Source organism: Ambystoma mexicanum, chromosome 10, assembly GCF_040938575.1.
Source record: "Ambystoma mexicanum isolate Mex_15411 chromosome 10, UKY_AmexF1_1, whole genome shotgun sequence".
NCBI classification, from domain to species: domain Eukaryota; kingdom Metazoa; phylum Chordata; class Amphibia; order Caudata; family Ambystomatidae; genus Ambystoma; species Ambystoma mexicanum.
The window spans coordinates 791307222-791320229 of NC_090932.1; the positions used below are offsets into that span (position 1 = coordinate 791307222).

At 51.2% G+C, this 13008-nt stretch overlaps 1 protein-coding gene across 2 annotated transcripts in view; it reads left to right on the forward strand.

The window, feature by feature from the left end:
• The window catches only part of MLF1 (myeloid leukemia factor 1), a 474880-nt gene that overhangs the window by 251133 nt on the left and 210739 nt on the right, over positions 1-13008 (forward strand). For both annotated transcript variants that reach the window (XM_069618449.1, XM_069618450.1), the window contains one exon: positions 11896-12024. In XM_069618449.1, the coding sequence (XP_069474550.1) occupies positions 11896-12024 (129 nt within the window). The remainder of the gene's footprint in view (positions 1-11895; positions 12025-13008) is intronic.

A 13008-nucleotide genomic window follows, 5' to 3' on the forward strand; every position in this document is an offset into this window, starting at 1 on the left:
AACAGGCTCCACAAGCTCAGCTAAACTCCTAGTCCGCCACTTCGTCGACAACTACTTTGATGACCACTGCAGCGGTGGGAGCCGATCTTACAAGGGTGGGACAACCGCAGAGGCATCAGTGAAAGCAGCAGGTACCCCTGGAAGGCTAAAGACACCAGTCCAGGACACGGTTCAAGGCCCTCACGGTGGAAAAATGTGGGGGGGGGCAAGGAGGCCCCGAAACAGCCCTCCAAGGTTGACATTCAACCCATGCACATTTCATCCACGGACGACGATGACCAGGAGTCTGTTCATGCGGTCCACAAAGACGACGGCGTCACAGGGCCTATCAACCTTTCTCTGGACATTCTCTCAACTCTCCACGCCCTGGTGATTTAGACCCAACAGAGGTTGCCACCAGCACCTGTGGCGCTGCAGGCTCGTGATCAGCCTCCGCCTAAAAAGAGGAAGCGCCATCCAATGCCCCAACATTAACCTCCTCCACCACGTCGAGACCTGACTCCTCCAGCAGACCCGGATACGGACACTGATACAGAGACGGCCACAGGAACTGGCGACGATGAGAAGGTGAGAAGAAAAAGAAGAAATCCGAGCGGTCTTCTAAGTCCTGTGAGGGCGCCCCGGCGACGGGGGCCCAACAGAAGGCTAAGCACAGCGAGTCCGCGGGCACCGGGAGCGCCGAACAGTCTGGCTCCTCGGCTGCCAGGCAGGGCGCATCCTCCCCGGTGCCATCGACGGCGAGCCAACGCTCTGGCTCGGGTAAGAGGAAATCCGAGAACCCGGGCAAGCTTCTGGAGAGGCCCCGGTCGATCTCGAAGATTTCGGCTGAGGGGGAGCGAGGCGGTGAGCCTTCCCCCAAGGTGAAGGCCACAAGCATGCAGTCGGTGACTAAGGCCTTGATTCACCCAGCCAAGGCCTCTACCGAGGAGGTCGCGGCAACCCTGGCGCAGCCTGCGGAGGTTACACCTGTGGTAGCGGCCTCGGGGCCCAGAGTCTCCCTGAAACCTCGGAGGGAGGCATCTTTCAAGCCCATCGAAAGAACCCCCACGAAGCCCCTAGCGGGGAAAGAGGGGGGGCAGTGGCCGTCGTGGATTCAGACACAACCTCCGAGGAGGAACTTGTCGAAATCCCTGAGAGCCACGATGCGGGCATGGAGTAGGACCAGCCCGTTGAGAGGCATCCCGACAAGGGGGACGACAGAAGCGACGGAGGCGCTGACGGGACCCCAGACCAACCGTCGCAGCCAGTGCCGCAGGACAACTCGGTGGCCATTTTGATGGCAATTCAATCCTTATGCTCTATAATAAGGACTAGATTGCCTTTACCCCCGACGGAGGAGCCGGAGCCAGGCCCTATGGAGGTGCCTGGGGCAGGGCCATCGGGAAGTCCACCACCCAAGAGGAGATCAACACATCCTCCTGCACCCTTCCAGTCCTCGAGGCCTGCTCAACCCTCCTCCCCATCCACGGTCCGCGGGGATGACACGGGCACGGACGACGAGGGTGGCGACGGCGGGGTGGACCTCCCGTGGCCCCCCCTCCCCAGGCTTCCCCGCCCGATGAGATTGGATCCTTCCATGCGATGATCTCCAGGGCATCCAAGCTTTTCCAGCTCTGCCCCGAAGAAAAGAAGGGGTCCCTCTATCAACGTCGAGAGACCAAGAGGACGGTCCTCGCGGTACCCCTACTGGATGACATCTGGGACGAGGGGCTCTCCCTCCTCAAGAACCTGTCCACAACGCCGGCAAAAGGGACCGATACGAAAAGAAGTACCGGGTCCCCGACGCTGCCCCTCTATGCCTTAGAGCACAGCCGACCCCGGATTCAGTCGTCTCGGCGGCAGACAGGAAGAAGTTGGGGGGGGGGGCATTGGCACCGGCGTCGACTTCACCGCCGGATGGCGAGGGAAAGAAGCTCGACGCAATGGGATGACGAGTCATCACGTCGGCGGCGACGACGATTAAGGCGGCCAACGCCCTGGCTATCATTGCCCGTTACGACAGGGAACTTTGGTATAAAATCTCTCCCTTGTTGGACTTCCTGCCGGACGACAAGAGGGCAGAAGCCCTGGAAATCCTGCAAGAAGGCGAGGTAGCGTCGGACCACGCCATAACGGTGGCAACGGACATCGCTGACACCGGTTTCCGCCAGTTGGGCAACAGTGTTTGCCTCAGACGGCACAGATGGCTTAAGGCGACGGATTTCTGCCAGGACGTACAAGCCAAAGTGTTGGACATGCCCTTCGACGGGAGCAATCTGTTTAGGAAGACAGTCGATGAGTCCCTGCAAGCCATCAAAACGGACACAGAGACAGCCCGGGCCCTGGGAGCTCTCCAGCAACGATAGCCATCCTTTCGGAACACCGGAGGCAAGCAAGGGGCCTCCAAAGGTTCTGGCAGCGGCTCCTCTTCCTCGTCGCAGGAGGCCTATAGAGGACGGGGCAAGTCTGGAGGTTCCCGCCGTCATCGCCAGGGAGGGCAAGGCGGCCTTGAAACAGGACTGAACCGACCGTGGCGTCGGGGCCCCCACCGAAGCACCCCGGTGGGAGGCCGGCTGGCGAAGTTCGTCAGCGTGTGGGAGTCCATCTCTACCAACCTTTGGGTGCTGGACACCCTGGCTCAGGGGCACGCCCTCGAGTTTCTAAAGAAGTGCCCTAGCGTGCCACCCGTGGCCAGGAAGGAAAACCACGAACCCCAGCTGCTGCTGGAGGTAAGGTCGATACTCAAGAAAGGTGCCATCGAGCTCATCCCAAAGAGACTTCGGGGCTCCGGGGTTTACTCAAGATACTTTCTCGTAAAGAAGAAGACAGGAGGTTGGCGTCCCACCATGGACCTGTGGCGACTGAACAAGTACATCAAGGCTCAGAAGTTCTGGATGGTCACCCTCCAGCATGTGCTGGGACAGCTGGAGGAGGACGATTTCCTGTCGTCATTGGACTTGGAGGATGCCTACTTCCACATCCCCATTCTAAAAGGACACCGGAAGTTCCTCAGTTTCGTGGTCCAAGGACGGCACTACCAGTTCAAGGCCCTCCCGTTCGGATTAAAGTCGGCACCCAGGGTATTCACCAAGTGCCTAGCACCAGTGGCGGTGTGGCTATGCCTGCAAGGGATCCACGTCTTTCCCTACCTGGACGACTGGCTCATCCAAGCAAGGACAAGGGAGCTCGCCGTAGAACACACAACGAAGACCGTCCAGCTACTCAAGGACCTGGGGTTCTCCATCAACTTCCCCAAATCCCACCTGGTCCCCTCGCAGGTCGCCCTGTTTCTGGGAGCCAAGCTCGACACAGTGGCACGGCTGGCCTCGCCGTCCGACGAAAGGACGAAAGCCATCCTGGGCAAGGTGCAACGCCTGCTAGCCACTGACGTAGCCAGGGTAAGATCCATCAAATCCCTTCTCGGGATGATGTCCTCCTGCATCTATCTGGTACGCCTGTGCAGACTTCGAATGCGTCCACTGCAAGAGTTCCTCGACGCACACTGGATCCAGGCGACAGGCAGCTTTGAGGACAGGATACCGCTCAACGAGACCTTCCGACGAGCGATCCGGTGGTGGGGCACCCGCACTCATCTTCCGGTGGGCACAGACTTTCAGACCCCAGCTCACCAGGTAACGGTGACGACGGATGCCTCCCTGGAAGGTTTGGGAGCACATACCGGAAATCTCCACGTGAGAGGCCTTTGGCTCCCGGAGGAAAAACAGCTTCATATCGACATTCTGGAGCTCTGCGCAGTGTTTTGGGCCCTCAGGTCCTTTCTTCTGTCCCTCAAGGGCAAGGTGGTGAGGATCTTCACCGACGACACCACCACAATGTTCTACATCAGGAAGCAGGGTGGAATCAGATCCCCAGCCCTGTCCAAGGAATCCCAGGATCTGTGGCACTGGGCCGTCGACCAGGGGATGGTTCTGGTACCTTTTCATCTGGCAGGGATAAAGAACACCATCGCCGACTCACTCAGCAGGGAGCTGCGCTTGTGCCATGAGTGGGAGCTATGCCAGGATCAAGTGGATCGACTCTTCAGGCTGTGGGGCAGACCCCAGGTCTATCTCTTCACGACGGCGACGAACTCCAAGTGCCATAGGTTCGCCAGCAGGTTCCCCCAACCGAGGAGCATGGGCGATGCTTTCTCGTTCCCCTGGGACAACCTGTTCCTCTATGCTTTCCCGCCGTTGCCACTGCTACTCCGGCTCTTCAACCAGCTCAAGAGGTCCCGGTGCAGGATGATCCTCGTCGCACCGGCGTGGCCGAGACCGATCTGGTTCCCAGACCTTCTGGACTTATCGGCATCCCCACCAGTCAAACTGCCAGTGGACGCGGATCTTCTCTCCAGAGAAGGAGGCGCCATTCTTCATCACGACCCGAAGTCGCTGAACTTGCAGGCCTGGCTCCTGCAGCACTAGAGTTTGGAGGATACGATATACCGGCCGACAGCAGAGAGGTTCTTGCAAAGGCTAGGGCGTCCTCAACTCTCAAGTGTTACGGACACAAATGGAAGAGGTTCTCTGTCTGGTGCCGGGCACAGAAGATTAACCCTCTACCGATTATGGCCCCTCAAGTACTGCCGTACCTACTGTCGTTGGCCAAGGCCGGACTCGCTCAAGCCTCCATCAAGATGCATCTGGCCGCCATCTCCAGATGCACCCGGGACAACAGGAAAGGTGTCCTTGTGGTCTCATCGCCTGGTGAAGGAATTTATGAAGGGACTATTCCACTCGTTCCTGCCGGTGAAGGCCCCAGCCCCGGCGTGGGAGCTAAACGTGGTGCTGACTAGGCTCATGGGGACCCCTTTCGAGCCTTTGCATACGGCACAGTTGAAGTTTCTATCGTGGAAAACAGCTTTTCTTGTGGCCATCACCTCCGCACGGCGCTTGGGAGAGATTCAGGCCCTATCTTGCAAGCCTCCATACTGGACTTTTCACGACACAAGGGTGGTGCTCAGGACGCATCCCTCCTTCATGCCCAAGGTGCCGTCGGACTTTCACCTCAACAAGCCCTTGGTGTTACCAGTTTTCTTCCCGTCGCCGGCCGAGAAGACTTTGCACTCGCCGGATGTAGCTAGAGCGCTGAAGTTCTACGTGGACCGCACAAAGAGTTTTCGGAAGACGTCACAGCTTTTTGTGAACTTTGGACCTGTGAATCAAGGGAAGGCTCTCTCGAAGGCTTCCATTTCCAGATGGCTCTCCGGCTGTATCATGCACTGTCACCGGTTGGCAAACCGACCGCTGCCCTGCCGTCCGAGAGCCCATTCGACTAGAGCGATCGCTGCTACCACGGCGTTCTTGTCTGGTGTGCCCCTGCTGGACATCTGCAGGGCTGCTACGTGGAGGTCGACGCACACCTTCACGAAATTCTACTGCGTCGATCGGGATTCCAGGGAGGAGTCCAGGGTCGGCCAAGCAATGCTGCGCAACCTGTTCGCCTGAAGGGCCTGGTGAGGAGGTAAGAGTTGCTTAATGTTGAGTTTATGTATTGCTTAATGTTGAGCCTTTTGCCACCTCCCGTGGTTGTGCATGTGTGTACTGCTATGTAATCTTATATTCATGAGCATGTGAATCCATGCCAGACCCCATGCTGGAGAAGGAACAAGTTACTTACCTGTAACTGTTGTTCTCCAGCATGGGTCTGGCATGGATTCACATGCGAACCCTCCCGCCTACCCCTCTGCAGCTCTTCACTTGGTCATACTGCCACTTTACGTGCTACCAAATCTGAGGATGGCTGCCGGAGGCGGGGCTTAGGGAGAGGGCAGTCATTGGCTGTGGGCAGAATGACCCAGAGATCAGTGATTGGTTTCTTCTAGGAAAGACAGATCAGAAACAAAACTGATACTGATTTTTTTCTGTACCAAGGATTCCCAGCCTGACGACAGGGAATATTCATGAGCATGTGAATCCATGCCAGACCCATGCTGGAGAACAACAGTTACAGGTAAGTAACTTGTTCCTTATGCCCATACCTGGATGATTGGTACGTGCCCGCTCTCAGGAGCTAGCCGACAGGCACACGACGGGGACCATCTGGCTACTGACGGAGCTGGGATCCTCTGTGAACTATTTGAAGTCCTGCTTGACGCCATTGCAGAACGCACTGTTCCTCGGTGCCAGACTCAACACAGTAACTTGTCTGCCGTTGCCCTCGGAGGAGAGGCTAGCAGCCATTTAAGGGAAGGTGCAACGACTGTTGTCAGCGAAGACGGCCACGGTACATGCCATCAAGTCGCTGCGGTGCATGATATCGTCCTGCATCTATCTCGTCCATCTCTTCAGATTGCAGATGCGACCCCTACAGGAATTCTTGGATGCACATTGGATACAAGTGTCCGGAGGTTTTGCAGACACGATCCCTCCCATCAAGGATTTCTGGCAATCTATGAAGTGGTGGGGACCCACATCGCCCAGGGAACGGGATTTCAAACCCTGCCATACCAGGAGACGGTCACCACGGACGCCTCTCTGAAAGGTTGGGGGCTTACACTGGACATCTACCAGCCAGAGGTCTTTGGTTTCCAGAGGAAAAGGATCTGCACATCAACATCCTCGAGCTACGGGCGGTGTTCTGGGTCCTCAAGTCTTTCCTACCGTCTCTGAAGGGCAAGGTGGTGAGCATCTTCACGGACAACACCACCACCATGTTCTACATCAGGAAGCAAGGGGGCTCTCAGTCCCCAGTGCTTTCCAAGGAAGCTCAGTACCTGTAGCACTGGGCCATCGGACGGGATGTTCCTCATCCGGCTCCACCTAGAAGGCGTCAAGAACACCATTGCAGACACTCATCAAGGAAATGTGCTTGTGCCACGAGTGGGAACTTCGTCATTATCAGGTGGACCGCCTGTTCGTCAAATGGGGCAGCCCCCATGTCAATCTTTTCTCCACCGCGCAAACTCCAAATGCCAGATGTTTCCCAGCAGAGTTCATCAAACAAGGAGCTTGGGGGATGCATTCTCCTTCCCATGGGAAGGCCCGTTTCTCTATGCTTTTCCCCCCGTTTCCTCTCCTGCTACGTGTCAACAACACACAGTGACAGTGTTGATGCAAGATGATACTCATCGCCTCGATGTGGCCGAGACGGACATTGTATCCGGACCTGCTCAGCCTGTCAGCGTCGCCTCTGGTCAAGTTGCTGGGACTTCCGGATCTGCTCACTAGAGAGAGCGGTGCAAGCCTTCATCACGACCCAGGATCGCTGAACCTAAAGGCATGGCTCCTGCAGCCTTAGAGTTTGGAGGTTATGAGCTGCCGGCGGACTGCAAGGAAGTCATTGCCAATGCCAGGGCATCGTCGACTCTAATCTGATACGACCATAAGTGGAAGAGTTTTGCTATGTGGTGCCGGTCACAAAAGATTACCCATCTGAGGGTCATGGCTCCACAGATCCTTCGATACTTGTTGTCTTTGGCAGGAGCTGGACTGGCTCACGCATCTATCCAGGTACACCTGCCGGCCATCAACCCGCTACACTAGGTCTACGGGAAGATCCTCGCAGACTTGTCAAGGAGTTCCTCAAGTGAATTTTCCGATCTTTACCCCTTGTTAAGGCTACCGCCCCGGCATGGGAACTCAACATAGTTCTAGCAAGGCTCATGGGGCACCATTCAAACCTGTGCATCAAGCTCCACTCAAGTTTCTTTTGTGGAAAATGCTTTCCTTGTGGCCATCACCTCTGCTAGACGTGTGGGTGAAATCCAGGACCTATCCTGCCATCAGCTATATCTGACTTTACACTAATCGAGGGTGGTACTTCGTACACACCCCTCTTTCATGCCGAAGGTTCAGTCGGAATTCCACCTCAATAAGCCTTTGGTTTTGCCTGTTTTCTTCCAGAAACCTTTGTCGCCGATGCAGAGGGCCTTTCATTTGCTGGACATTGCTTGTGCTCCCAAGTTCTATGTGGCACGCACAAAGAGTTTTCGGAGGACTTCTCAATTGTTTGTGAATTTTAGAACTGTGAACCATGGAAAGGCCTTGTCCAAGGCTTCCATCTCAAGATGGCTCTCCGGCTGCATCATGCACTGTCATCGGCTGGCGAATCGGCCGCTGCCGGGCCGCCCAAGAGCCCACTCCACCAGAGCGAATGTTGCAACGATAGTGTTCCTTTCCGGTGTGCCCCTGCTTGACATCTGCAGAGCTGCAATTTGGAGGTCCATGCATACCTTCACGGAATTCTACTGCGCCGATAGGGATTCCAGGGAGAAGTCCGGAGTTGGCCAATCAATGCTATGCAAACTGTTTGCTTGAGGTGAGTCTGTTCCAGTGGTAAGTGTGAATTGGTTCTATTGAACCTTTCCACCTCCCGTGGTTGTGTAATTTGTACTGCTGTGTATTTGTTATTCATGAGCATGTGAATCCATGCCAGACGCCATGCTAGAGAAGGTTTAAGTTACTTACCTGTAACTATTGTTCTCCAGTATGGGTCCTGCATGGAGAACAATAGTTACAGGTAAGTAACTTAAATCTTCTCCTCCTCCACCCTTATGTCCCTTATGTGTTGATTCCTTTCTTCATAGACCGATCTAGTTTGATCCCTTCATAGTCTAATCTCTATAGGGAGCAATTACATATCTTGCTCCACTACTTCATAAAGATTCCCAACATGGCCTATGTTATGTTTCTCCGTTTCTATAAGGTCTGCACTGTAGCAGCATAGGGGCTAGCTGGAAGGAAACTAGACAACTTCATAGCTCAGTTCTAGATGCAATATAGTAGAAGACAGTGGTGTATTCATTCGAGTAGGATCTGTCAGAAATCGTGGGTAAAACACAGGAACGAAGTGGCACTGTGATTGCGTGGAATTGATTTAAAAGGCATATTTAAGGAGAGAATCTTAAGTTACTCATGTAAATTGTTTTCCTCCTCATTTCTGTTTTGCTGACGATTGAAGGCCAGATTCTTAGATTGTGCAGTTTTCAAGCTGTGTATTCAGTTTGCTTGGGAAAACTCTTGGAGAAACTGTCTTTCAATCTGCCTGAAACCAGTGGTCAGACGTCTGGCTGATCCATCCGATCTGCATACCATAAGGCCTCATAGGTTGGAAAACAGTTATGGCCCCTGTGGAGCACTGTCCATACTCGTCTGAAGCTGTTTCTCAGGTGGATACAAGAGTGAGATGAAAAAAAACAGTTGAGCACATGCGCGTTATCAGGCCTTAATCACTTGATGCTCAGCAAGACTCTACCCAAGCACTCTGGGCCTCTGCAAAGCTGTGCACCCAGTACGCAGCCTTTGCCATGGATACTTGATATGCCAGTAAAGGAGAAGCCGAGTACATGGCTTTAGGGAGGGGAGTGTAGTCAATAGAACTTTATGCTTTAAGGACAGAGGAAAGATGACAGGTGAAAAGGGCAAAGCCAAGGGACTAGAAATGCTGAGAGATTGGGCGAGAGAGAGCTGCAGGTGTTAGCAGATGGGATTGTGGCCAATGCTGAGGAGTTGTTTGAAGCCCAGCACGGTAAGACTTCCCTATAAAGGAAGTAAACCACCTGGTGGCGGTGGTCACAGTGCAGTGTGAAGTGGAAAATTGCAGGAAGCACTTAAACGACTTGAAGTCATGTGTGAGCACGCTGCATTCCAACATCTGTTGTAAGACTACAGCTACAGGCGGAGGAACTGTGGAGCCATTACACGTCACAGATTGAGGGGAGAAAGTGGCCAGCATCATAGACATCATAGACATGGATGGATGGATTTGGCACAGCAGAGGATTGAGTCTGTTAAGACCCAGGTGAAGACAAATGTGGACACAGGGTTGATTGGAGAAGGAAATGCATGAGTGTTGTGTGCAGCTGTAGGCCACACAGCAGATAAAATAATGTCCCCTGCCCCATTGTGGTGGGGTGGGAAGAAAATGTCAGCATAGCCGGCAACGCCTTGATGACTGTCTGCAATGTATAATAGCACAATTAAACGGCACCACAGAAATTCAGGTACAGCCTCCACTTCCTTGTAAAAATCCTGCTGAAAAACAGGGGCCCAGATCCGTTACAGGGAAATAACTTCCAAAACACCATTGCAGTGACATGGACCCTGAAATGAGAATAAACACTGGCATGCCGCATCCTAATCTTAGAGAATGCATCCCATTTTGAGTGGCTGTCGTGTCCACCGAGTTTCACACCATTACCACAGAAATACAGCAGTAATACTGGCTAACTTGAAAAGATACCCTATAAATTGAAGAGAGATTCCTGGAAAATGTATAACAGATTTTCCACAGGAACCATCAAGTGAACTCATGACTCATCGGACAAAGCCCACATCAACATGACCGTGATTAACAGGTATGTAATGGCAGTGCAGCAACCCCAAATCTGATAAGAGACACTCTTATTCCTGGCACACCACTTGTTGTCAAGTGGAGCAGTTTATTTTCGGGGTCCTAATGAATAATTAGTACCCAGCGAGGGGTGTGTGGTGACCTCCCAGCCAATGGGGAGGCTCAGAACACGGGCGTTATCAGGCGGTAATCCCACCGCCCTGAACCTCCTCAGGGCTGGCAGCCGCCATCTCCCCTCGCCAGGGAATGAGGAAAGTCTTTCCCTTCCCCCACACCCATCCACAGAATTCCCTTCTCGCCCTGCCACCCCCACTTACCTTCTTTTCTGTCCATTTCAGGTCCCGATCTGCGACAGGCTGTCAGAGAAAGGAAGAAGGGACTACACTTCGTCCCTTCTCCCTTTCGATGACGCCCATTTTGTTTGTTTACTTTTTTCAATTATTTTCAATGGCCGCCATCGGACATAGTTTTCCCTTACCCAGCGGCCGTTTTTTTTTTACATTCATTTTCTTCTGTTCCAAAATGCTGAAGCATTTCGGAACAGAAAGAAAATGCTTTTTGTACCCCAGTCTTACAGGCCGGGGTACTAATAGCAATAAGCCCCTTGCAGCAAGATCATTACCACTTCAGGTAATGCCCGGCGGCCTTCCTTAAGGCCCTCACTTCACTCGGGCCTGGAACTATGGGCCCCTCGTCATTACCTGAAGTGGTAATGCTCCCCCCCCTCTCTTTTTGCTTAAATGTATTCTAATGGAGCCTGTACTAGAGGCTTCCCATTAGCTGCCATTGTGCCTGCTGACTAGCCATGTTTCTGAAGTATTTTAACTCTACACACATTTGGCATGGCTCAGAGACATGAATTATTGATATTGTAGGGCACCCCTTATGGATTACAAGAGGACTGCAAATGTACCCTGTGCCATAACCCTTTGTTTGGCAATTTGACACATTATCAGCAGTTGACATGGGGGTTTTGGTCTACTTTAGAATGTCTGGGGTATCACTATGGGCAGCCTTACAGATAAGGGGTGCATCAGCCACTTTAACTCCCTAAACATAGGAAATACCCCCCAAAAATAAAAATAGTGAGTAAAAATACTCGGAACAAAAATGGAAAACAGACACCTCAGAGCATGCTCTCCTTCTTTCATCCACACAGTTCCATTGATGTGTTTGGACTAGTACTAAACATAAGGCCACAGAAAGAAGCTCTACCATTATTACGGCCTGGTCTGAAGGGGGGAACGTGTACGTTTTAATATACATGTATAACTTGGTGTGAAAATTTTTTCTTACTAAACGTGTCTGTTTTACAGCTAAAATATATTTTTAATCGCTTATTACATACTCACACTGGGAATGGAACTTGCTTTTTTACTCCTTAAAATATAATTTTATCCCAACTTTAAAAAATAGGGAGTCCAATACTCCCACTTTAAAATCTTACCTGGAGCACTGATTATGGGGCATCTAAATGCATGAATTAAGGTGACCCAACTTGCAAGTAATGGTTATAGATCAATATTTGCTGTCAAAATAAATAAATAAATACAGGGTGGTATGTTTTGTGTGGCTCAATTATGAAATGTTAATTTTCTTCGCATCATTTTAATTGCACTTTAGGATTGTTTACCAACTGGACCTGACGCACACTCATTCAGTTCTTCCAAAGTAATGACTTTTTCCAAAGTTGGAAATGAACCTCCCAAGATTTTTGAAGCTTCAAGTCAAGTACGCCAAGCCCCTGGAGGTGTAAGTAATGGCTTCATTACTTGACAACTAAACATTTTCTGAATAGCTGTGTTGCTGTTAACCAATGGAGAAAGGTTCGATGTTTTTAAACATGTTTATGGGTCTGTTAAACAGCATACTACAACACCACTATAGAAAGGTATGCCCCCTGTTACGCATGAGACCATATTTACATTTAGATTTTCTCTAGAACCCAGTTTAAGATATTTCTATTTTACAATTTGGTGTTTTGTGAATTAGTTGGTTATATATTTCTCTGTTTTAGTTTGACTGATTTTGATTGTTATAGTTTTAATTTTACAAGAAAAGATTCGAAGTACACATCTTTCATCGTGTACTTTTTAGCCTGTCTTCAGACATGTTTTTGCTGTGATGTGTAATCTTACTTTGAGGACTGCTTATGATAATGGCCTGCTTGCTAGTGAGCATACAAGAGTATGTGATGTATAATCAATTGTGTTCTTGAATTCTTCAATCCATGCATTATATTATCATTGTTCTCTAAACTGGAGGCTATAAGACAAACAAATACACACAAACATAAGATGAACACAAACATAAAACATACTAACTAGTTGGAATTACTCAATTTTCATTGGAGTGAACTTAACTAAGTTTTGATTTTGTGCACGGGGCATTACCAAATATTTTTTTTCTTCAAATACCTTGTACATTGTTGTTTTGTATAGCTGTTACCCGGTAATTTTGCTTGACAGTTCTCCTATATGCCGTTTTATTTTCTGGTTATCCTTGACACCACTTTTAAAACCACCTACCATAGGTTGTACGTTATTTCGCCGAATTATTTTACACCGTGGGACTTTTCATCGCCACCCTTTCATCGCCAACAACTAATTTTTAAAAAAAATGTTTTTTATTTATGGGGGGCTTTGCCCCCCCCAATCCCTCCTTACTTAAATAATCATACTCCAAACATCACCAAACACCCCCCCCATAAAAAAGTAATGCATGTATACCCTACCA